Raw genomic sequence first — 25,669 nt, forward strand, 5'->3', positions numbered from 1 at the left:
TTGTAGTTTAGACTACCTTGTATGGTCTCAAAAGACCAACAAGTATATTCATGTTTTCCAGAGCCGCTGTCGTAGTTTCTTTCATCTTCGTGTGTGGGGCACACGCATGAGAGCGTGCCAGTCTATGTAGAGAGTGCCTCCCTGTTTGAAAAATGTCGCACGTCGTACGAGTTGTCGCACGCTTTTGATTTTACCGTTTCGATATCGATTGGTCGAAAGTACGACAAACGGACGACAAACGCTCGACATGCATGACATCTTTTTTCGCATCAATTTTTTGACAGATTGACGATTTGGCGATGTCGACGAAAGTACTCTGACAAGCAAAAACATGTTCTGACTGGATCCAAGAATTAGTTAAAAGTGTTGAAAAAATACAAAATCAAATAGGAGCAAAACAAAGTAAGTTTGTTTGAGTAGTTAGTTGTTTTCTATTTTAATTCAAGAGCATTGGGCACTGTTCATTGTTTATTTTTCAGATGCCATACGCCGAGTACCGGCCCAGCAGTGGAAACATGGTTCGATGCCAGGCATGGCACCGATCTTGTCATTGTAAATACTAGCAATCACATTTATCATCCGGTCAGTGCCATTAGTCCACGTCATCCGATTACGGCCGGAATGAGCAAGGGATCTAATCAAAGTTTCTGCTGTTCCAGATTTCGGTGGGTGGATTAGAAGGCGGACGGAAAATGTCATGAACCCGGCGGGCTATGCCGGAAAATGGAGGGCAAGTAACCGGTGAGCGATCGTGGAAGCAATCCTCCTTGCAGAAGAGAATGAAACGTCAAGTAATAAAAGGTGGAGGAGGACGAAAAAACTCCCGGCAGCGATCCTGATCCGCCAAAAAATGTTATCAATGGAACTGGTGAGTAGTGTTTTTTGGCGGAGTTGTGCCAGGAGTGATTTGGATGACGAAATTTCAAGAATTCTAAGCATCCAATATGTCATAAATCAAAAATTCTTTAATTTCTAAAATGCTACAGTTATAAGATTGTACAATCCTCAAATTCTTCACTTTCTAAAATTTTAACATTGTCAAGTTCTAAAAGTTTAAAATTTAAAATAAGTAATATTAACATTTGAATGTTTATAAAACAATCTTAAATTATTCAAATCCTACATTCTAAAAGTCTAATATTCCAAAATTCTAAAATTCTAAAATTCTAAAATTCTAAAATTCTAAAATTCTAAAATTCTAAAATTCTAAAATTCTAAAATTCTAAAATTCTAAAATTCTAAAATTCTAAAATTCTAAAATTCTAAAATTCTAAAATTCTAAAATTCTAAAATTCTAAAATTCTAAAATTCTAAAATTCTAAAATTCTAAAATTCTAAAATTCTAAAATTCTAAAATTCTAAAATTCTAAAATTCTAAAATTCTAAAATTCTAAAATTCTAAAATTCTAAAATTCTAAAATTCTAAAATTCTAAAATTCTAAAATTTTTAAAATTCTAAAATTCTAAAATTCTAAAATTTTAGAAATTTTTAGATTTTTTTAGAATTTTAGGATTAATTTTTTTTAAATTTTAGAATTATGTGATCTTAAAATTTTAGAATTAAAGATTTATAGAAATTAAGAATTTTAGTATTTCAGAATTTTAAAGTTTTAAAACTCTAAATTCTAAAAAAAAAAATTCAATAATTTTGAATTCTTAGGTTCTACAATTTTTAATCTCTTAAATTTGTATGTTGTATTACACTCAGCTCCCGGTGGTTGGTCACTTTTTCGTTTGTAAAATGGGTGTCAAACTAAAAAGTGACCCCTTTCGTTTGACAACAGTTTGTGTCAAACCATCGGGTTTTGAGTGTATTCTTTTAATTCTTGATATTTGTAAATTTCAAAAATATCAAACATTAAATTACATTTTTAAATTATTCAGATATTTTGAATTTTTACGATTAATTTAAACATTCGAACATTTTAAAATTATTTAAAGTCTTTTAAGTTCTTAGCTTCTTCAAAGCATGGACTTTGGGGTCTTCAGAAACACATGCATTTTAATTTAAAAAAATCAAAAATATTTCAACAGGTCCAGATGGGGTTTCTCTATAAAACTTGCGTTAATAATGATTTTTAATTTGAAATTTAAAATGTTAGAATATTTTGTTGTCTTAAATTTGCTTTAATCTTTATTTTCTGAAAAAAATAAGGTTTAATTAACTACTTTTTAATTAATTTGTTTTCAAAATTTTACATTGAAAGTTAAACTTTTGAATATTCCACAATTAATTATTTTATGAATTTTCACAGATTTTTAAGTATGATATCTGTCATGAGATTCCCTTTGTTTCAACAACAAAACTCTAGATATGATTTGGATATGATTATTCAGCCGAATGACGTTATCTTTTTTCAGGTAACCAAACATATTCCAATCTGATCCTGCTAACAACCCAGCGTCTCCGTGTTGTTCCACGCAGCTTGTTGAACGGAAGCTGTAACGACCGCAAAAACACCTGCTCCAGAAGTTCGTAAACCGACGTTGTCCCGTACTCCAGTGGCCATCAATCCATGGGACATAAACGGTGGCGCCGCACCCCGCCGTATCTGCGGCTGGTCGAGGAGCAATAGTCCTTCTTGATCAAGATGCTGCCCCGCACGCTGGCGTCGGCTCGAAAAGATGGCTGACAAAATCCGGACCCGGAAGACAACGCCAAAAAATTCCGGCCAAGATGGCCGAGCGACGAGGAGAACTGGAAGACCAACCGGAAGACGACACCAAGATGTACGTGAAGATCCGCGACACAACAAGTATAATGAAATAATTGATTGTTTACTGTGGGGAAATGTGCAAATTACATGAAAAAATAAAATAAATTAAACATAAACAATCATCTATTTTTTAACTGCAACATAACCTAAAAACCTGAAAAAACAGCACACGACAAAGGCACGACAACCTAAATAACAAAACCGTGCGACGTCGGTCGAATGTCGTACGACAATGTCGAACAATTTCGATGATCGATCGCACGACAAATACGACATTTTGGTGCAAAAACGTATGACATTCGTGCGAATGTCGCACGACATTGTCGTGCGACGTCGTACGGTTGCACGGACGACAAACGACGGACGTCCGACGGACTTTTCAGTCAGGGCTATTGCACTCTCGCAGTGACAACAGGGAACTGCTCGATGACAGCGTGCGGCTGTCAGTCGGGCAGTCGCATCTCAGCAAGCGGACAAGCAAGAAGCACGTCGCGGTCCGTGATCACTCCCACGTGGTGGGTGATTTCCTGGAGGCAGTTTGCGGCTACACATTTTGGCGACCGTGGCAGATATTTTGCTTACTTTATTATAGCAAATCCTGCAGTTTTCACTTTGAAATCATCCAGGAAATCACCCACACTGCGGGTTTGTTCCAATATTTTTGTTTGTTTGGGAAAGTTGCGGTTGGTGTTGTGCGTTGGTGATGAGAAAGTAGTAGTCGTTGAGAAATTAAACAGTGTTTGTAAAGAACACCTTTGGAGAAGATTTGACGCATGGAATAGTTTGTGGTATGTATGTGTGCGAGCTCAGGAGACCCAATTTCGGAAAGGAGGAGTGAAGATTGATGGACCGCTCAAGGTGTGTGTGTGAGTTTGAGACCACACCACCAGAGCGAGTTTTTGGAACCGCTCGGAAGAGGAAGAGTGAAGTCTGATGGACCACTCAAGGTGTGTGTGTGAGTTTGAGACCGCACCACCAGAGCGAGTTTTTGGAACCGCTCGGAAGAGGAAGAGTGAAGTCTGATGGACCACTCAAGGTGTGTGTGTGAGTTTGAGACCGCACCACCAGAGCGAGTTTTTGGAACCGCTCGGAAGAGGAAGAGTAAAGTCTGATGGACCACTCAAGGTGTGTGTGTGAGTTTGAGACCGCACCGCCAGAGCGAGGTTTTGAGGACCGCTCGTACGAGAAAGGGTGAAGTCTGATGGACCACTCAAGGTGTGTGTGTGAGTTTGAGACCGCACCGCCAGAGCGAGGTTTTGAGGACCGCTCGTACGAGAAAGGGTGAAGTCTGATGGATCACTCAAGTTGTGTGTGTGAGCTTGAGACCGCACCACCAAAGCGTGTTTTGAGACCGCTCGAATGAGAAAGAGTGTAGTTTGAGGGACTACTCAAAGGTGTGGGAGAGTTTGAGACCGCACCACCACAGCGTGTTTCCGAGGACCGCTTAGCAAAGTCATAATTTCTAAAAAAATCGATCTTTCTAAAGGAAAAAGACGAGTTAGCGCTTACTACTCAAAAATAAACAAGAAGAGTGCGGTAGATCAGACCACTCTATAGAGTTAAAAGAAGGGTGTATTTTAGAAGCCCACTCTTAAAGGGAGAAGGAAGAGTGCATTCGTACGGACCGATCGGAAAAGGGAATAAAAAGAATCACTGATCGTTGGATGAGGATTGTGAGTATGTTCAAACATGTGCTTCGAACAACTGAGTGGCTTAAATCGCTCAGAGTACGTCAGGAACGTAACAAATGACTTAGTTGTTTTCTTAGACTAGTGTTTTCATTAAGCTGTACATTTTGGTTATGTAGAATCTGGTTTTCGCAGAAAATGAAGCATGCCAACCCAGTCACGTTCTAGCAAAATTCTAGCAGAGTTCTCACAGAGCTGGATATTCTTACAGCATTCTAGCAAAACCAGCTCTGCTAAAATATTTCGGAACTGGGAAATACGTTAATGTGGGTTTAAATAGTTTAAGGTTTGAGAAAGATCAATCGAAGGCTATCGTGACTAGTTTAGGTTTATCGTTTACAATAACTAATGTAGCTGGGTGTTAGAGACAGGGGAGGTTGAGAGAATTAGACAGAGAGAGGGTTAGATAAGGACAGAGTTAGCGAATGTAAGAGTTTAAGAGATAGGTATAGAAAGATAGATAGGGATATATAAAGGGAATTATATAGATAGAAGGTTAGATAAGGAGAGAGCTAGCTTATGAAAGAGTTTGGTAGATAGATAAAGAGGGAAAGATAAATATAGATACTTAGAAGGATAGAGGGATAGATAGATTAAAATAGAGAGGTGAACCGCTCGTCAAAGGAAAAGGAGAGAAGCCGGGCTATTTGAAGAAAAAAGAGAAGTGTGGAATTGGGTGAACCACACGGTAAAGATAAAAAGAGAAGTCAGATGAATCATTGGGTAAGAAAAAGACAAAAGTGTGGTCAGGCATCCCACTCAAAAGAAGATAGGGAACAGAGTACTTATGCAAAACAAGATCTTATGTTAAAGAGAAAGTTTAAATCATTTAATCACTCAGGAAACGGAACAGATAAATTATAAAATTTTTGCGCGATTTTAGAAGGAATCTTAAACGACAGGATACAAACAGCCATAAAGAGAAATGGAAAAGGTTAGAATGATGGCCTTTTATGAAAAGTGAAAAGGGGAAAATGATAAAAGAATTATAGTTTTTGCGAAAACTTAGCGAAGGATATTTATTTTAACAAGCGTTGATCAAAAATGCATTTAGGCAGACGAGTGATAAGAGAAAATGCGGTGCGTGATGGTAGAAATATTGTCAGCCTGTATGGATCAATCAGACCGCGCACTGGACTAATAATCCAGTGGCAGTCAGATTCCGCGGCGAACACAAAAAACCCCTAAGTGTTAAATTGGTATTCGCCATACCGGAACAAAACAAAGGAACCTTTTTATCCGAAACATTTGTATAGATACTTGTCGATGTTAGTTTTAAATGTAATATGTGCAATTCAACATAACATCAAATTATTTTATTTTAGAGAGGAAGGGAGATGTGTGGGGCACACGCATGAGAGCGTGCCAGTCTATGTAGAGAGTGCCTATTGCACTCTCGCAGTGACAACAGGGAACTGCTCGATGACAGCGTGCGGCTGTCAGTCGGGCAGTCGCATCTCAGCAAGCGGACAAGCAAGAAGCACGTCGCGGTCCGTGATCACTCCCACGTGGTGGGTGATTTCCTGGAGGCAGTTTGCGGCTACACACTTCGGATCATTTTTTTTATTTTCTTCACAACTTATTTTATTAGGTCCTTATAGGTGCTGCGAGGTTAGGACCGAGGATCAAAAGTACAACAAATACTTATTAATAAAAAAAATCGTAACTGAACTAGATGATCATTTTCTCGTGCCATGTGTCAGCAAGTGTGCGATCACGTCTATCTGTTCCTCGGGTGTCTTGCTCTGCCTCAAGCCAACTCTGTATTCTCGGTAAATGGTCCACAGCTCCGACTCGCTGCACAGCATCAGTTCACCTTGTTGCTCCTTCGGGGTTGCACCGGCGCCAGCGCCAGTATTTTCGCTACTTCTTCCTGCGGGACGAGGATGTTTATCTCCCGGCTCGACGGACGGCACCGCTCTAGGTAGCAGCGGTAAACACGGCTCCTACCGGAGTCTGTTTGTCCTTCTTCCATGCTGGCGGCTTCGGCTTGGACGCCTGCTGCCTCAACGGGATGCACTGCGCACGTTTGGGACAGCTTCGGTCCAGACCCTCGTGGGATCCAGAACAGTTGACACACTTCTTGGCTTGCGTTTCTTCTGCTTTGCACTTTTCTGTGCTGTGGGAACCCCCACAGCTGCTGCACCTGGGCTTCAGATGGCAGTTACTGGTTTCGTGACCGAACTGCAAGCAGTTCTTGCACTGGGTCACGTGCGGTTCTTTGTTCCGGTAGGCCACCCACCGGACGACGACTGGTCCCACTTTTTTCACCTTCATACTCATCTCCTTGATACTGGTGTGCCCCTTGGGGAAGAGCACGATGAATGGCGTCTCATCGATGGCGGGAAGCTGCTGCTCCTTCGCCTGATGGCGTGTACTGCCAAGACGTCCAGCTGATGTTCTTGAGCAGCTCCTTGATGTAATCCGGTTCCACGGACATCACATGACGACATCACCTTCGCAAGGCGGGCGAAGCTCGTTTCTTTTACCACCAGCGGCGGCTGCTTCTTCTCCCCGGCTGAATTGCCGGATGCTGGTACCACGGGGGTGGCTTTTTCTGTTGCTGAGTTTGCATTGTTGTTGTTGTTGCTCTCCTCCGCTAGCGGGCTGAACTTGTTGTTGCAGAGCAGTTTCTCCACGTCCTGGCCATCGCCGACGTTGATCTACTCCTTAGTCTTCCTGCGGCGAACCTTGGCCACGGGACAAAATTCGCCCCGTCCTCTCCTCCTCTTTCGAAGTCTTCCATCTCCATGCCCGTCGTCGCCTGCGTCTTGGGTTGAAACCCGTCCGGTTTCTCCCACACACTTTTCTCCAAGGCCGCGTTCCAGTAGAACGGCCTTCCATCCTGAGCCCTGTGCTCCTAGAGACCCTAAATAGGGAGACTGGTCTAAGCTGGCTATGTTTTGAGCTTGGCAACACTGATAAGTTTTGCTGGGCGTACAGGCAAATGCTCGTTTGGATACGTCAAACTCGTGTCTGTTTGGGTACGTCAAATTCACTTCGACCAGTCTCCCTATTAAGGATCTCTAGTTTTGCCTGGACATTTTGTCCAAATGCTAAATAAAAATGCTTATCAGACACACCGTGCCGTGCTAACGGTATATGGGAGCGTTCTTTTATTACGTAACGCAGTAGGGGGGGAGGGGGGATCGGAGGCCGTGTTACGCTCCATACAATTTTTTTAAAATTTGTATGGAAATTTTGTTACGAGGGGGGGGGAGGGGGTCTAAAAGTCCGATTTTTCGCGTTACGTAATAAAAGAACACTCCCTATGACAGCTGATCAGCTTAGAGACCCTAAATAGGGAGACTGGTCTAAGCTTGCTAAATCGATCTGGCAACGTATGTTTTGAGCTTGCCAACACTGCCAAGTTTTGCTGGGCGTAAAGGCAAATGCTCGTTTGGATACGTCAAACTCGTGCCTGTTTGGGTACGTCAAATTCACTTCGACCAGTCTCCCTATTTAGGATCTCTAGATCAGCTGACCTGAAGTCATCAACTGTCAATGATTGTTTACACCATCATCAACATTGCACGAACTTTGTTTCTCTGTACAGTGTTAAAAATTAATAGGTTTACAATTTTGTTAGTGCGAAAACAAAGTGCGCAATGTCCTTCAAGCTGGCCAATCGTTGGACAAATCGCGGCATAAAAAAGTGTCCCAAGTGTGGAACGGAAAACGGCCAGCGCTCGAAGCGGTGCAAAAATCCCAGCTGCCAACACGTCCCGGAAGCGTCGCAGTCAACGATGACAAAAGCCAAAGCATCCCGTACAACCTCATCCGGTGGCCACTTTGTGGCCGTCCAGCTCAAGCAGCAGGACGCATCGGTGCAGTTGTTCAGTGTGCGGCAGCAGGGTGGGGTACGTGGGTTCGTCGTAATCCGGGATTGTTTCGATAGTGGGGGAGCAGGGTTGAACGAGGATTTGGTGCTGCAGCTTAAAACAGGTGTTTGTTACGTGGACTGTCATCCGCACACGGGACCAGAGGGAACCTGCCAACATGTACGAGCTGCATCCGAGTCGACGGAGGTTGGTGAGGAGTTGGTGATTCAACGGGAGGTTCTGGAGCGGTTGGCGCTTTCGGCGGATGAGCGGGAGTTGATCTGGAAGCAGCAGTTGAAGTGTAGTCCGGGTGGTCCATTGGTACAGAAGGTGGCCGAGGATACGTTTGTGGTGAGATGTGAGGATGAGTTGCACCAGTTGGTTCCGTTTTGTCACGTCCAGCTGAAGCAGCCATCTTCTAGCATCAACTACGACTGCCAAGCGAAAGCAACGTCTGATCAAACAACCCCATGTTATCATGCTCACATTGTTACAGCAGCCATTCTGAGTTCCCCAAAGCTCCGTTCGATCTTCGAGAGCGTCGTCAAACATTTGCTACTGCCACCTGTTGCAACGCCACAAGACGAACAAATCAAGCTGCTGGACAGCATGATCCTTGTTCCGGACAGCTTTCCACCACTGGAGGCTACCGATCAATTCCTAGTCACCACAATAGAAAACCTCCCCGAACCGTCCAGCGAAACTCCCGTTTCATCTTCCCCGATCATCGAGCTGATAAACAGCACCGAAAACAGTACTTCAATCGGTGAAGCGTTCACCTCGGTCTACGACGAGCACGAAAACATACAGCTGATGGAATGCCAGATTGAGCTCATGGACCAGTTCATGCTAACCGATCGGATTGACTTTTGCCCCTCGGACGTTGAACTGAGCGACGAAAACGTGGTCTTCCCGGCGGATGAAGAACTGGGACTGGTCGTGGACGACTCCGAAGTGCCGATGGAATCTGCGTCAAAAACCACACCGTCCAAACTGGTCGAGGTGACGACGAAGAAGGCTGCCCTCCGACAAACCAGCAAAGTTGCCAAAGAGAAGCTTAAAAAGGGCAGCTACAACGTGCGACGGCTGATGAAGATCCTGGAGTCGAACGGGGTGGTGTTCAACCGGATGAAGCGATCGGAAGCGGCAGCGATGGCTGTGGGGAGTGTGGCGGAGGGTGGGTCGATTCCATCGCACGAGGCTAGTTTGTGCGGGTTGACGTTCACGGGATGGCTCGAGTCGGTGGTAGAGCGAGTAAGTGGACTTCAATAAATATTGAACATGCATCAAGTGTTTCTTTTTTTGTAGATCAATTCTGTGATACATTACGTTGGGACTGGAAAGCCGGATACGCTGGTGTTTAGCATTCACGAGGTAATTACATTTTAGGGATCCGGCATTCGTCTCCTTTCTAGGCTAATTAAAACGGGTTCGGCCAATCCAGGGAAATCATTCTCAGCTGTTGCACCTGGCGTTGAGGTGGCAGGTTTTGATTCCATGACCCGGATGCAAGCAGTTCTTACACTGTATCACGTTCGGCCGCTTGTTCCGGTAAGCCTTCCACCGAATGATAGTGCTTGCCACAACTTTCATTGCAGAGAGCTTCTTCAGATTGGTGTATCCCTTGGGGAAGACAACAACAATGTACGGAGTTTCGTCCACAGTGTACCAACTTTTCCTTCCGCTTGATTGCATGCATTTCCACCGCGTTCAGCTTGTGATCCCTTTTCAGCAGAGACTTGACCTCTTGCGGTTTCAGTTTATCGCAGTAAATCGCGAACAACTATCCGGTAAGATCGTTCGCTCCGTAACTCGTGGGTGTAGAATATCACTTGGTTCTTATTTAAAAGCTCTCGCAACTTGTCAAAAAATTTAACAGAGAAGCAAGTTACCTTGGTTCCAAATTGGGTTCGTTTGTAAATCGGCTCGAAACCGAATAAATAATTAATAACCGTCCACTATCCTCAAGAGCTTGTTAAAAGTCGTGGTGTTCTTCACTACCAAAGGTGGTTGCTTTTGTTTACTTGCCGACTGACCGTATGTTGGAACCGCCGGGGCGTCTGCTCCTCTTACTGGGCTGGCATTATTGTTGTTTTTGTTTTTCGCTAGCGGGCAGAACTTGTTGTTGTTGAGCAGGATTTTGCTCCACTTTTCCTTCTCCGGTGACTTCTTCCGCTTCTAATTTCCGGGGATGGGATAAAAATCATCCATCTTGCAGGTCTCTTCCACTTCCATCGGTCAAACAACTCGAGGAACGCGACGTTTTCTTTATCGTCCACGTCTTACTTCAAGAAGCTGTCAAACTGCAATGTCATTTTTTTGTTTTGGACGTCGAGAATTAAACATTTTGATCTAGCGCCCGGAGCCCCAGAAACAGTTGGGCAAAAAGCAAATGGCCTGGAACAAGAAGTAGGCTAAGCGGAGACGGGTCAGCCGGAAATACTTCGACCACAGGGATCGATTACAACCTGCAGTGGTCAGGGATGTTCCGATTTCTTAAATTATTTTTATTGTTATTATTTTTTTAAGACAGACGAATAAGATTACAAAATTCTATTCTTACCTCCCACAGACCTTCTTCCAGTGCCTTCGCTCGCGCTTCTCGGTGGGCCACCGTCTCCGGATGCCGGACCACAGCTACGAACTGGACGAGCCACCGCCGCGGCGCGGTCTCACCTGCCAGGTGTACAAGTTCTCCTGCTACAGAAGTCTGCGTCACGTGTTCAAGACTGACAGAATCGCTCTCAAGTTTGAGAAATCCTTCTGTCGAGCAGCGGAAGGATCGTTTGAGGAGGTTGACCTCACCGATGGCGATGGGTCGTCAAAGGTGGGGCGACCAATCCGGGCGCACGAGTTTACGACGTACGTAAAGATGGGCAGCTACAGGAGGGAGGAGGATGCGCAAGTACATTACTTTGTGATCGAGTGGATTGCGGGCGTTCTTCCGGTGAGCCGGTTCGGTGAGATGCGGATAAGCTTCGAGTACGGGCACAGGGAGAATCGAGTGCACGTGGAACCGCCGTCGACTGCTTTAGACATGGGTATTTCGGCATCGAGTAAGAACGAGTGACGTTAAAAGAATTCACAATTAGGGTAGAGCTTTAATATTTGTATATCTGTTGGAATGCGTGTAAAAGATAAACTTCAGTTTGTTCCATCAGAATCCCGGCAGCGTTACAAATAAATACATCTAGCACAGCAATAAACAAGTATAGCAAAACAACTTTAAGTTAGTGTCTATTAACATAATAGGAAAACGTAATGCGTGTTAAAGGTGAACACTCTGTTAATCTACTCTAAATTTGGCTGCACTCGGAACAGAATCGTTTCGTTCATCAACCGGCGCCACTCTTTCTGGTAGGGGGATTTGTTCGCAGCTCGGAACAGCTTACACTTGGCCGCGCCACTAATGTCCGCGTACAGAAAGTAGTACGTGGACGCCACCAGCAGCTCCTGGTTGTAGTTCTTGAGCGACCACTCGAACACGTTCAACACACAGTCGTCGTTGAGCAGGGTCTTGATAATGTTCTGGACGGACCGTTCCACCACCGGCAGCATGTACTTCTGGGACAAACTGAGCGCGTCCAGGCTGGAACCGATCACTTTCGGCGGTGGCGCCATCCCCGTCAGCTTGTTCACCGTCTGAAGCCGTATCAGGTAGAAAAAGTACTTCAACCCATCAACGCTGATGGCCTCCTTCAAATGTACCTCATTGTTCTTGGCCTCCACAAAGTGATCCCCGTCGAACATCCGCTCAAACACGTCACTGCCCTGAATCAACAAGGATTTATTCACGCGGACACTTTCCACAACCCCCGCCGCGTTCGTCACCATAAAAGTGACCTTCTCCTCAGCGCTACCTTCATCGCAGATCGTGAGCGTATTGTCAAACTCCTTTGCCTCCAGCGTTTCGCTTGGCGTTCCCGTGTCCTCTTCCTCGCCGCAAATGCACAGATTCTGCGCCAACGTCGTAATTCCCGCGCCGGCCGCCGCACTCAGGCGCTGATCGTGAAGCTCCTCTGCCCCCTCATCGTTTTCGTTCAAAATTATGTTCATCACAGTGTTCAGGATCTTCATGTCGAACAGCAGCTTGTGCAGCAGCTTCGCGTCCCGGATCACGAACGTCACAATGATGGACACCTGCAGCTGCTGGGTTCGCTCGGCGGTGCGCAGAATGTGCGCTATTTCGCCCTGGCCGTACCCCGTCTCGGCAATGTTGCCAAACAGCGACATCAGCTCGTTGCAGGCGGATTTCATCTGGGAGAAAATTTAAACGGAAATTACGAATATTTATGAGCAGTTTTCTATTATAATTTAATTCATACTTTGAAGTGCATAGAACTCTCAATCAATACGTGCACTTCCCAAACACCGACGTGAACATTAAGTTCCCAGAATGTCAAAATTTCCAGCAGGCGCAGGCGTTTTCGATATCATCATATTTAAACAGCTTTCAGTTCTGAACATCACCGCCTAAAATTTGCGGGTGCATCGTCTTCTTTTTGAGGAGGCGCGCTACTGGTCACACCAGCGAGAAGCGGACGGAAGTCGACTATTTGGAGGAGGTTCGGAACTAAGGACAGAAAGTTTAAACTGGTGCATGCCGGATGGTGAATGTCGCAGAGCACCGCTGTCCACATTGACAATGCTGTCATAGTGTGACCCAGTGTGGCGCACCCGTAACGTTGGGTGGCACCTGTCACTCTGTTCCACATTAAAATGTCACAGTGGTACAGACGGCTTGTAACCGCCAGCACCTCCTCACAAACCCCCCACCCCATTGCCTTACGTTGACAGATACGCCAGGTAATCTTCAATCGTCGCGGCGGGTCCCAAATCCGAGACGCCCAGTTCCACAATCATAGAACTCCAGCATGTTGGATTTTAAATAGCCTACCACTCTGCATCGCAGGGCGCTTCTCTCCGCTGCAAACCGGAAGGAAGGAGCTGGTGAACGACGACTCCAAAGATGCAATTTCCGTCCCGGTAATTGTCTGGAAGACCAGACTGTGGTCACGGAACGCTGATCGGTAGCACGGGTACTCTTTGTTTGCATATGCTAAGGATTTAGCGCAATATGAATTTCCATTTCTCTGATTCTTAAAAAGGAGGGTTCGTTTCGTTGGAACGATTGTTTGCCGGATTGGTTTCCTTCACCTTGGGGCGCAACTTTTGCTGGATTTCCGATAGAAATGTGGTGATTGATGATTATGCCCTACCTCGAAACCGATCCGATGAAAATAATGGATTTGGGCACTTTGGAAGCAGGTATGCGACAGGTGGATAAGGCAAGATGCATTTTGTGATCGGTTTCTTCCTGCTAAAAATAAACTCCGAACTACGGAAAAAACAGCGTTTAACTCTTAAGGCCTGTTAAAATCCCGAGCAAACGAGAGAAAACTAAAAAATTCAAGACAAACTCAAAAATCCAAGATGACCGGAAAAACTAACTTAATCCACCTATGTGGTTGGTGCCTTCCTCACTCTTTTCCAACAACGGGTGATATGTGATATGATGGGTTTGGACATAAATTTTGTCTGATTTCGTTAAGTTTCGGAATACAAAAAACACACATATCACTCAAGGGCTCATAAATGGCATCTAAAGTGGTCATAGCTTGAGACAGGGTTGCTAGATCTTCAATGTTTTAGACACGTTGGAAAGGTTTTTCGATAACCTTACCAACGATGGGTCGGATGATGGATCCGGACATTGTTTACATACATTTAAGTGAGATCCGGCTACAAAAAAGTACATAAATATCACTTAAGCGGTCAGAACTCGAGACAGGGTTGCCAGATCTTCAATATTTTAGACTCGTTGGAAAGGTCTTTCGATTACCTAACCTACGATGGGTTGGATGGTGGATCCGGACATAGTTTACATACATTTAAGTAAGATCCGGCTACATAAATTTCGATTACCTAACCTACTATGGGTTATATGGTGGATCCGGACATTGTTTACATACATTTAAGTGAGATCCGGCTACAAAAAAGTACATAAATATCACTTAAGTGGTCAGAACTCGAGACAGGGTTGCCAGTTCGTCAATGTTTTAGACTCGTTGGAAAGGTCTTTCGATTACCTAACCTACGATGGGTTGAATGGTGGATCCGGACATTGTTTACATACATTTAAGTGAGATCCGGCTTAAAAAAAGTACATAAATATCACTTAAGTGGTCATAACTCGAAACAGGGTTGCCAGATCTTCAATGTCTTGGACTCATTGGAAAGGCCTTTCAATACCTAACCAACGATGGGTCGGATGATGGATCCGGACATAGTTTACATACATTTAAGTGAGATCCGGCTTCAAAAAAGTACATAAATATCACTTAAGTGTTCATAACTCGAGACAGGGTTACCAGATCTTCAATGTTTTGGACTCGTTGGAAAGGTCTTTCAATTACCTAACTAACTATGTATAACATGATGATGTTTGGTTCAGTTTACTGCCATTTATTCAAGTTCCGAAAATATGCGAAAACACATTTTTATACATAACTTTTGAACTACTTATCGAAACTTCAAACAATTCAATAGCACCGTATGGGACCCTAAACAAGAAGAATGCGACTGGTTCGGTCAAAATCGGTTCAGCCAGTGCTGAGAAAACTGCGTGACATTATTGGTCACATACACACACACATACACACACACATACACACAGGCATTTGTTCAGTTTTCGATTCTGAGTCGATATGTATACATCAAGGTGGGTTTTCGAGCTTTAAATAAAAAGTTCAATTTTAGAGCAGGATTATAGCCTTACCTCAGTGAGGAAGGCAAAAGGAGCGGCCGTGGCTGACTGGTTACGGTGTTCGCTTTGTAAGTGAATGGTCCTGGGTTCGATTCCCATCTGCTCCCAACGAGAAATCATAGGAAATATAAATCTTGAAACTCTGAACATGAACGAAAAATCAAAGTCGCTCGAGTCGGGGTTCGATCCCCCGTCCTTTGGATTGGTAAGCAAAAATGCTAACCACTAGGCCATCGCGACTTGGTGAGCTATGACTGGAATTAGGAATACTGTTACTATCAACTATATATGCGCTGGGTCCTTGTCCATTTGACAAGGGTTCGGAAGTTCTAAATAACGTTTGAACCCGATTGGTGCAAACGTTCTTCAGAGCGGGGCTTGTCGATAAAGCTGAAGTACCTCGCGCTCGGCTAGCCAGCGTAGAAATGGGTCACCGAATCTCGGCAGAGCTAACACCTTCCAAATGCCTATGCGAGTTATTTGCATGTATAGAATGTAGATCTAAAAATACATGGAAACAACTCAATTTGTAAGAAGCGGCCGCGTGGTCCCGTTTGGTTGGTTGCACACACACACACACACACACACACACACACACACACACACACACACACACACACACACACACACACACACACACACACACACACACACACACACACACACACACACACACACACACACACACACACACACACACACACCTCAGTGAGGAAGGCAAAAAGGGATAATGGATATAATGCTTTGTCAACGAAAAAAAAAGGTGCAGTGGTAATGCTACAGGCATAACCATCATGACGAAGAACTTCGGACACAAAAGTTAATGATTTTTTTTATAGTTTTATTATTTGCGTTTCTTGGCCACAAAATCAATCACGAAACGGTTATTTCTTAAGATCTATTTATTTCTGCTCTAAGATCTTATGGTATTTCTGCTCTAAGATCTTATGGTATTTTGACGTTGGATAACGTCTAAAGTTTTGAAACGCTTCACAGCTAATCGTAATGTCAAGATTTTCGTGCCAGTTGATTTGAAATCATTTCATCAATTAAACTTTTGGCATTGAACATTTTTTTAGAAATATTTTGAAATAATAAAAAACCATTATCAGGACTCCAATTCATTACAGAGAGCCAGTCTGAACCATGTGTTAAAGATTTTCTTTGCGTCACAACAAATTTGAATCACATTAAACGATTTATTCCCACACATTACAAGACTTTTTTCTCGTTTTGACGTTTCTACGGCGTTCTCTCTGCCTTCCTACGGCATTCGCCACCTAGATTTCTTCGTTCCACGAAATCCCAAAACGAAAATCTATTTCATTTGCGTACTCAAATCACTCTCGACAGTCTACGAGGAAGGGACGACACAGCGGCAACAAAGATAGCTGAAGGCGGAGAAGCATCGCGGCGAAGGGGCAGACCGAACCTGGAAGGGTTCAATGTTGTTGGCGATCGGGAAATGTTTTGGCAAGGCTCTTGCCAGCCATCGGCGACAGCCAAGTAAATTTCAACAGCAAGCATTAAAAAGCCCTTTTTAGGGCTCAAATTGATTACGAAAGAGTTATTCTCAATTTCAATAATTTCGCAATTATCGATTTATTACCCCCAGCGATTTATTACTCATATTGCCAAAAAGTTCAAGATGGTATGTCAGAGACATAACCGAAAGACATAGGACCAAACATTTTGAATGAGTTTTTGGATTGCTAGTGAAATCTGGGATAAGATTATTGTATTTTGTTTCATAGATTTGTCGGCAAAATTGTCCTAAATGTTCCCCAAGGTGAACTTTCCATGAGGGCACCGGCAACTCCAGGTTGTGGCCACTACTGTCGAAATGGCCATTTGCAGGTTCAATATCAAAACAATGAATTTTGATACCCATATTGCAACAACCCGTATGTTTCGGTTAATGTTACCCTGGGCCCAAGAGGAACCTGCTTTGAGGGCACCGGCCACTCCAGGTTGTGGCTACTACTGTCGAAATGTCAATTTTAGTTCCGTATCAAAAACCATGAATTTTGATACCCATATTGCCACAACTCGTATGGTTCTGTAAATGTCCCCCGGGCCCCGGGAGAACCTGCTTCGAGGGCACCAGCCAGTACAGGTTGTGGCCACTACTGCCGAAATGGCCATTTTCATGTTTAGCATCAAAAACCATGAATTTTGATACCCATATTGCCAAAACTCATATGGTTCTGTAAAAGGCCCTCCGGGCCCCGGGGGAACCTTCTTTGAGGGCACCGGCCACTCCAGGTTTTAGCCACCACTGCCGAAATGGCCATTTTTCATGTTCAGTATCAAAAACCATAAATTTTGATACCCATATTGCCAAAACTCGTATGGTTCTGTAAATGTCCCCCCAGGCCCCGGGGGAACCTGCTTTGAGATCACCGGCCACTCCAGGTTTTGGCCACCACTGTCGAAATGGCCATTTTCATGTTCAGTATCAAAAACCATAAATTTTGATACCCATATTGCCAAAACTCGTATGGTTCTGTAAATGTCCCCCCAGGCCCCGGGGGAACCTTCTTTGAGGGCACCGGCCACTCCAGGTTTTGGCCACCACTGGCGTAAACAAAATCTTTGAACGAATTGGGGGAAGCTTCCTGACTGACCCGGCTGTGCATCCCGGGGCCGTGACCAATTACACGAGCTCGTAGTAGATTCGTTGTACTAACCCATACAACAGGGCTACAACAATTTTCGCCCAGTCTAATAGGTTAAACGATTTTACTCCACTGCCTAAAAGTTGCCTCCGCTGGCGGTTTTGCTCGTCCCCGGGTGTATCTGTAGTTGGTCGCAGTCTTTGATGGCCTTTTCAGGTGACGAATTTAGATACATCAATCGAACATCCGTGGAAGGGAAACTCGACGCATCGAACCCAATCAGCGTGTACCATGAAACGGGAGTGTGTGTGTATGGTGTGTCATTCTACGGCATTCGCACACAATTTGCCCTCTTCGGTGCTGCTCTCCGATTCTCTCTCTCTCCCTCTAGAAAATAAAGGTAATAGACAAATCCAGCGAAAGCTCAACGCTGCTCTTTGATGGTGAGAGATTTGACAGCTCCCATACTAAATGTCTCGATTTTCATACTTTTTGTTAATTTTCTTCTAAAATAAAATACTTAACATATGAAAACTATATATTTTTGGTGCCCAAAATTCCTGCTGAATCGAATGGTGTACTAATCCAATTGCAAATTTTTTGAACAGTTTTTATTTTAATAATATTCTAGACACATTTTGTGCACCTAATCAATCAATACTTTTATCATAAATAATCATTTTATTGCTTAAAAATTGAGTTTTCCTGAGCTCCCATATTCAAATACATGGAAGCTGTCATTTCTAACACCATTGGCCACCTAGCGGCCATTTCAAACTGGATACGTCTATTTTTCAGAAGAAATCCTTCTCCGGAAGAGAGAATTTGGGGCTCTCTCTCCCTGCTGCTGCTGCTTCACCCGTCTGCGGCTCAGATATTATGAGCCGACCCGACTTATTCAGCATCTCGGTGGCAACTAAGTGGAGTGGAAAGGGTAGAACGCATTTTTATACTTCTACTTCGCTATTACTTCCCCTCTTTTCACAAGCACGCAAGATTTTTTCCTCATTTTGCCGTTCCTACTGCATTCTCTCTGCCTTCCTACTGCATTCGCCACCAAGATTTGATCGTTCCGCGATATGCCAAAACAAAAATCTATAAATATAGGTCGATTTGTCATTTTCGCAATCATTTCACTCTCGACTTTCAACGAGGAAGGGACGACGCGTCAGCAAATGAGGAAAGGTGAAGGCGAGAAAGCGAGAAACACGGTAGTCTCGAGCTGGGCCGCAGTTCCCGGTCGGACGAGTCAACCAAACCGGGAATACCTGACGGCGGAGATGCTTGAGCTGAGGATAAAGTTGAATCGTTCAACGTTGTTTCGATGGGCCTTTTTCTGAGCCAGTGTTTTTTGAAGGCAGCAATCGGCGACGGCTCCAAATTTTCGAAAAAGTTATTCTGACTTGTGCATTTTTGCAGCAGGCGATTTTTCCCTCTCCGTGCTCACACACACACACACACACACACACACACACACACACACACACACACACACACACACACACACACACACACACACAAGCGCGTATGACATTCTACCACACAGAAACAGTGGTTTCATGCTAACTCTGTGGTGAAATGTTTTTTATTCGATCTTTTTTTAAATTTTTAGGGAACATTCTTAGAGGGAAATTTTGAAGGAACAACCCTTTCGTGAGATATTTGGTGGCCCTGAAAAGGGCCGTTTGTTTATCAAATCTTCCGCGAGGTGTAGTGCTTCATTCGGGCCGATTCTCCGGTCAACGTTGAGGAAGATGTCCATGGCTTTGGTCTGGGTCAACCTGCATCAGCACCACGTTCCTAAGTGCTACTTGCGGCGGGGCTTTTGCTTCTTGTCCGTTACACTTGCGATGGTGGAGGAGCTGCTCTTCTTCTTTCCCGATGGTCTGCAGTGGCGATTCGTTCCGAAGTTCCGATCCTTCGGGGTGATGGCGGCCAGATTCGTTTCGTCAACCAGCGGGCTTGGCCGGTTTCCTCTCTCCTTCGGAACCTTGGCCTGTGGTTTGCTTCTCCTGCGGTGCAGCGGTTGTTCTTCGTTGTTTGTCAGTTGGGCTGCCTAGGGAAATTTTCGCCTTCTGCGCCCTCTTCTGCTGCAGCTGATGTGGCCTCGACGACGATCCAAAAATTATGAGCTGAAGACGATCCAAAAATTATGAGCAGCAGGCTGAGATTTTTGGACTGCACGCGCTTACACTCACACACACACATATCGCTCGTAAATTTCGAGGTGATTCTGATAGAGTTATCTAAGCCCGCTCTCACGCACACTAGCACGCCATTTGTTTGGTGGACTGTACAAAATTTAACCTCAATCTTTTTCGTGTACGCACGTAGATAACTCTATTCCGAGGCTGGATTTAATTTCATTTCCGTTTTGCGTAACCGTGCAGCAACATCACAGAGGAGCAGCTACATTTTGATACCTTTATTGCCCCAACTCTTATGGTTCCGCCAATTTCAAATTTCATGTCCAGTATCAAAAACCCTGAAGTTTGATACTTATATTGCCGCAACTCGTATGGTTCCGCAAATGTCCCCCCATCGGAACACGCCCGAGGGATCCGGTCATTCCGGATTGTGGCCACTACTGCCGAAATGTCAAATTTCATGTCCAGTATCAAAAACCCTGAAGTTTGATACCCATATTGCCCCAACTCTTATGGTTCCGCAAATGTCCCCTCATCGGAACACCCCCGAGGGCTCCGGTCACTCCGGATTGCGGCCACTACAAATTTCATGTCCAGTATCAAAAACCCTGAAGTTTGATACCCATATTGCCCCAACTCTTATGGTTCCGCAAATGTCCCCCTATCGGAACACCCCCGGGGCCTCCGGCCACTCCAGGTGGTGGCCACTACTGCCAAAATGTCAAATTTCATGTCCAGTATCAAAATCCCTTAAGTTTGATACCCATATTGCCCCAACTCTTATGGTTCCCCAAATGTCCCCTTATCGGAACATTCCCGGGGCCTCCGGCCACTCCAGGTGGTGGCCACTACTGCCAAAATGTCATATTTCATGTCCAGTATCAAAATCCCTTAAGTTTGATACCCATATTGCCCCAACTCTTATGGTTCGGCAAATGTCCCCTTATCAGAACATCCCAGGGGCCTCCGGCCACTCCAGGTGGTGGCCACTACTGCCAAAATGTAAAATTTCATGTCCAGTATCAAAATCCCTTAAGTTTGATACCCATATTGCCCCAACTCTTATGGTTCCGCAAATGTCCCCTTATCGGAACATCCCCGGGGCCTCCGGCCACTCCAGGTGGTGGCCACTACTGCCAAAATGTAAAATTTCATGTCCAGTATCAAAATCCCTTAAGTTTGATACCCATATTGCCCCCACTCTTATGGTTCCGCAAATGTCCCCTTATCGGAACATCCCAGGGGCCTCCAGGTGGTGGCCACTACTGCCAAGCGCTTGGTGGCGCTTGCGAGAGGGGCTGAGCTCCTCTCGCTTCGGTGGTAGACCACCGACTGAAGCCAGCCTTCCGATTTCCCATGATTTTGTAGGGAAGCGGGAAGGCTAGTTCCTGAAGACGCCACCTAGTGGCGCTTGCGAGAGGAGCTGAGCTCCTCTCGCTTCGGTGGTAGACCACCGACTGAAGCCAGCCTTCAAATTTCCCGTGGTTTTGTAGAGAAGAGAGAAGGCTGGCGCTCGCGAGAAGAGCTGAGCCCCTCGCGCTTCGGTGGTAGACCACCGACTAAACTAATGCTGTGGAGGGGGTGGCGTTTATATTTATATCAAAACCGTCGGCCGCGCTGCTTCTGTGATTTTCCCCTCTGCTTGGGGAAGGCGTTTCATTTCGCTTCGCGAAATTTTGGATTGCTACCCTGTATAGAGCCCTAAGACGAAGTTCTTCGTCAAAAACCTAATTCAATATACATTTAAGGTAGAAACTCAACGTTCACGTCTGTGATTGGGAAGTGGAGATACGACAAAAATATTAAGATCTCTCGAAACTCACCTCATCGCAGCTCCAGCAGCGCGAATGCGCCGTGTGCGGCACCTTGAACTCGTGCAGCCGAAACACAAAGTCCTGCTTCAGCAGCGGCAAAAAGTGGTCCACGTGTTTTATGATGTTCGCAATGATCTGGTACGCCCTACTCCGCGGCTTCTTCGACAGCTTGCAAATCTTGAGCAGCGTCGCCAACGTGTCCGGCTGGACAAACTCCAACCCCCGGTGCGACTTGGAAATCGACCACAGCAGCGTCAGAATCGGCTGCATCGCGTTCTTCTCGAACGCCTTCGACGAAACGATTTCCAGCTCGATGTCGTGGATTTCGTTATCGTCGATGGTGTCGTCGAAGCTGACCTGGTTGCGCGATCGCTTTTCGCCTCGAGATGTCGCCGTCGGTTGCGGTTCTTCTACGGCGCCACCGTCGCACTCCAAATCTGCGGCGGCCATCTCGTTTGCTAGATACGTGTTCGAGTTGTCGTCGTAGAGGTAGGCTAGGATGTCGAACTCGCTGGCGGCGCGAGTTTCTTCGGTTTCATCTGCGGGTTCCGGTTGGCTGCTGGAGGGTTCCGGCTCGTCTGGGGGAGGCGGGTCGTCCTCGGTGTCGCTGCAGACCGGTGAGTAGATGTCGTTGTCGTCAAGGTCTTCCTCGAGATCATCGATTCGGGCCGGGCTGGAGGTGAGGCTTGAGGGGTTTCGAGTGCTGGTGCTGGCGTAGCCACTTTCCGGGGATTCCGGAGCCGAGCAGTATGGATCTAGCTTGGCCATCTTTGACTGGCGGTAGTAGTTTGAGCTTTTGTAGTTGAACAGTTCATCACTGCGCTTCTTTTGACTGGCTTTCTGGCTGCTTGATCGTCGCTTCGAGTAGACGCTGGTACTCATCGTCTCCTCGTCGTCATGTTTTATGTGGCTAACCTGTTTCTCCGAGATAATATCGTTCAGTACACCCACCAGGAAGCTCACCAGTCCGTTGCTCAACAGAATGTCAAAGCTGAGGTTGTCGAAGCGATACTGATAGAGAGCGTACAGGATCATACTGAGTTCTCGCTTTTCCAAGCATTGTTTAGCTAGTTTCATCAACGCTTGCAGCGCTCCGCTGCGCCGGATATGGCCACGGTTGCAAGCTTCCTTCGCTAGTAAGCATATTACACTAGTACAGAACCGCTTCTCCGAGCTGTCCAAATTGGCATACATGATCAAATCACTCGTCATCGTGATCACGTCACACGCCGTCAGCTTGTCGATCGCGTCCGGATTCGAAGCCAAATTGAAGATGATCTTCAGTGCCAACGCCCGGAACTGACTGGTCTCCGAACAAAGGAACACTAAGCACTTCATGCCGCACCCGTCCTCGTCGTACACCTCCTGCGCCACCTGGGCACTGATCGTCGTCGTGACCATCTGCAAACACTTCAAAATCCCGATAAACAGCTCAACCGTTTCTTTCGCTTCCGGCATCTTAAAGTCCTGCGAATCCTTCCAGCGGTAGCTCTTGATCACCTGATAGCCAACGATATCGCAGTGGTGGCTGTTTTCCATGTGCCGAACAATGTTCTTAAACTTTTCCCTCGTCACGGTCCGATCCGGCGCATGCATCCGCTTTATGACCACCTTTTCAGTTTCGTCCGCTTGCGGCTCCTCGTCAGAAGTGCACTCCAACGCCTTCGCCTCATTCCGCGCGAATTTCAGCAACAACCCAACGATTTTCTTGATACACCCCTGCGAGATCATCATATTTCGGATTGACTTTTCGTTCCACAGCTGCCGGATGGCACGGATGGCCATTATCAGCACCGCAGTGTTGTTCGACTCGGACAGAATCGCGGTCAGGGCGTACGACGTGTTGGAGCAATCCTTCCCGATGACGTACGTGATCGCCGGAAACTGGGCAAGGTTCCCAAGCAGGCGACATCCGCGGCACTGGATCGCCGGATTGGGAATGTTGGAAATGATCGATATCAACGGCGTCAGGATGCCATGTTCGTGGGCCTAAAAAAAAAACAATTCGTAATTTTAATTAAGAAAAACTTAAATCTCATTTCAAATCATCATCGCTACGTAACTCATGCTCTCCCCCCAATCAATGACCTGCCAAACCGCGCCTAGACCGGCCACCTCCATCTTCATTGTTCACCTCCCTAAAAACTTTCAACCCCCCGCAAAAAAAATGCCCCCAACTCACCTGTTTCGCACAGTCCTTCCGCATGCAGCAGTTCCCCAGGATGGACAGCACCACCTCGAGCACCTTCTCGTACGGTTTGGCCATTAGCCCCACCAGCAGACGGATTCCGCCGAGCGCGTAGAACGTCTCCACCCCCGCCTCCGTCCCGATGACGTCCGTGCGGATTTTCACCAGCTTACGGTACAGGGTGGCCTTTTCCGGGCCTCCCCGCACGTCCTCCAGCAGGCTGGCCACTTGGCCGCGGTCCATGGCGGTACGGGGCGGCTCGCGCGGAACGGTTTACCGGAGCAAAAACGGATTTTCTTTTCCAGCCACGAAGCGAACACGACTTTTTCACCAACATCTGTCAAAAGCAGGGCTGCCAGAAGTGATGGATTTGGGGCGAGTGACTAAGTTTGATTAAAATATGTTTAAAAATTTAAATTTGTGATAAAATAAATCAACAATACAACTTTGTAATTATTTAAAACGTTGTTTAATCCACCTTTAGGTGGTTTGTGCCTTCCTCAAATTTAAGGCTTATTTAACTTCCAAATGGGAAGCAGCGGTAGCGAAAGCAAGCCAGAAAAGGTAAAGAAAAGCTCCAAGAAAACGTTCCCTCTCTCTTGTTCTCAGGCTTGCCACAAATACAGATTTTTCAGCACAGGCCCGAAACACAAACGAATTTTTTTTTACAGTCAAAATAATTTTGAGCAGTTTTTGTTAAATTGGCCAAAAAGATAAACATTGTTAGCATCTTTTGGCATGTTCAGTTTTTGGTAAGAATATTATTCTTTAAAGTTATACTCGATTGAGTGTTTGGTATGTGCCAAAAAAATCTGTATTTGTGGCAAGCCTGCTTGTTCTGCCGTTCGTAAAGCTGTTTCTTGACCCCCTTTCTTTTGAATAGCATATCGAGAAATTAAAAGTGAGAGTGTGTGCAACATGGAGTTAAAATTTCTGTGAAGTTGCTGTGAAGATTACCATGGCACTTTGAAAAGGTTAACTCCATGTTGCACGCACACACTCTCACTTTTAATTTCTCGATACCGGCCCTTAAGTGATTTGAATAGGGAGCGTTCACTCAGAAAAATAAGGCTTATTTGAATCAACAAAAAGTTTTGTTGATTTGAAAATCAAAATTTCTGTTGAATCAACGCTAAACGTCAAAGCAACATTTTCAAAACAACAAAAGATTTTTGTGGAATTGAGAAAATCGAGGTTTGTTTCAACGCATAATCGGCGTTGATTATATTCAACAAAAATTTTGTTGAATCAAACCTCGTACAGGCTGATTCTACAAAATATTTTTCTGCGTGTTCTTTTATTACGTAAGGACTAGTACGCAGATCGGAAGGAAAGGGGTCAAGAAACAGCTTTACGAACAGCAGAACAAAGGAGAGGGAGTGATTTCTTGGGGCTTTTCTTCACCCTCTCTGACTTGCTTGCGCTGCCGCTGCTGCCCATTTGATTTTTTTTTTTGACCGGTTCCTTCCGAAGTGCGTAGGGGAACAGCATCTAATTCCAGCGTGCCTCTAATGTTGGCAGGTCGGAACTTTGACATTCAATTAAAGCTAATTTAAAGCGTTTTCAACTGAAATCGAGTGATAAATAGCTCAATAAGAAGTGAGCAAGCAAGTTTTTATCAAAAGTTTTGCAAAATTAGTTGTTTGAATAGTGAAAATCAGCATATTGGATGGAATTAGGAGCGAGTGCTTAACCTGCCAAACATACGAGAATTTCCCCTATACCGCTTAACGCAAAACTTGGCATTTTTGACCCCCCTCCCTCCTTTCGAAACAAATCGAAACTGAGCAAAACTCCCACAGCGCATCGAAGTGTTTCGCTCATGATCTGGCCCTGCTGTACAGAGCACTCAAATATCAATCGCAAAACACTGGAAATTTCGGTGATTGGCCATGAAATAATTTATAACA

The 25,669-nt window shown here is 45.3% G+C and overlaps 2 protein-coding genes and 1 long non-coding RNA gene across 3 annotated transcripts; 2 read left to right on the forward strand and 1 right to left on the reverse strand.

Moving 5' to 3' along the window:
• Positions 1–309: 309 nt before the first annotated feature.
• LOC119765431 lies at positions 310–800 on the forward strand. Its single transcript, XR_005276718.1, has 3 exons — positions 310–402; positions 480–582; positions 660–800. It is a non-coding gene; the product is annotated as an uncharacterized LOC119765431 (long non-coding RNA).
• A 7,103-nt stretch (positions 801–7,903) lies between these two features.
• LOC6041355 (uncharacterized protein C2orf42 homolog) lies at positions 7,904–11,449 on the forward strand. The gene is made up of 3 exons (XM_038251121.1): positions 7,904–9,480; positions 9,535–9,600; positions 10,799–11,449. The coding sequence occupies exons 1-3, from the start codon at positions 8,014–8,016 to the stop codon at positions 11,294–11,296; spliced, it is 2,031 nt and encodes a 676-aa protein (XP_038107049.1). The 5' UTR covers positions 7,904–8,013; the 3' UTR covers positions 11,297–11,449.
• Positions 11,299–24,124, reverse strand: LOC6041356. Its single transcript, XM_038251114.1, has 3 exons — positions 23,754–24,124; positions 21,581–23,560; positions 11,299–12,483 (listed from the first exon to the last, which is right to left on the reverse strand). The coding sequence occupies exons 1-3, from the start codon at positions 24,000–24,002 to the stop codon at positions 11,518–11,520; spliced, it is 3,195 nt and encodes a 1,064-aa protein (XP_038107042.1). The 5' UTR covers positions 24,003–24,124; the 3' UTR covers positions 11,299–11,517.
• Positions 24,125–25,669: the final 1,545 nt, after the last annotated feature.

Source organism: Culex quinquefasciatus, chromosome 1 (genome assembly GCF_015732765.1).
Source record: "Culex quinquefasciatus strain JHB chromosome 1, VPISU_Cqui_1.0_pri_paternal, whole genome shotgun sequence".
NCBI classification, from domain to species: Eukaryota; Metazoa; Arthropoda; class Insecta; order Diptera; family Culicidae; genus Culex; species Culex quinquefasciatus.

Bases quoted from the DNA above. Each gene is read 5' to 3' on its own strand.
- LOC6041355 (XM_038251121.1), top strand. From the start codon at position 8,014: ATGTCCTTCAAGCTGGCCAATCGTTGGACAAATCGCGGCATAAAAAAG. The intron at 9,481-9,534 runs GTAAGTGGACTT...CTTTTTTTGTAG, and splicing joins TCGAGTCGGTGGTAGAGCGA to ATCAATTCTGTGATACATTA. The intron at 9,601-10,798 runs GTAATTACATTT...TACCTCCCACAG, and splicing joins TGGTGTTTAGCATTCACGAG to ACCTTCTTCCAGTGCCTTCG.
- LOC6041356 (XM_038251114.1), bottom strand. From the start codon at position 24,002: ATGGACCGCGGCCAAGTGGCCAGCCTGCTGGAGGACGTGCGGGGAGGC. The intron at 23,561-23,753 runs GTGAGTTGGGGG...TTTTTTTTTTAG, and splicing joins GGAAGGACTGTGCGAAACAG to GCCCACGAACATGGCATCCT. The intron at 12,484-21,580 runs GTGAGTTTCGAG...ATTTTCTCCCAG, and splicing joins GCTGCTGGAGCTGCGATGAG to ATGAAATCCGCCTGCAACGA.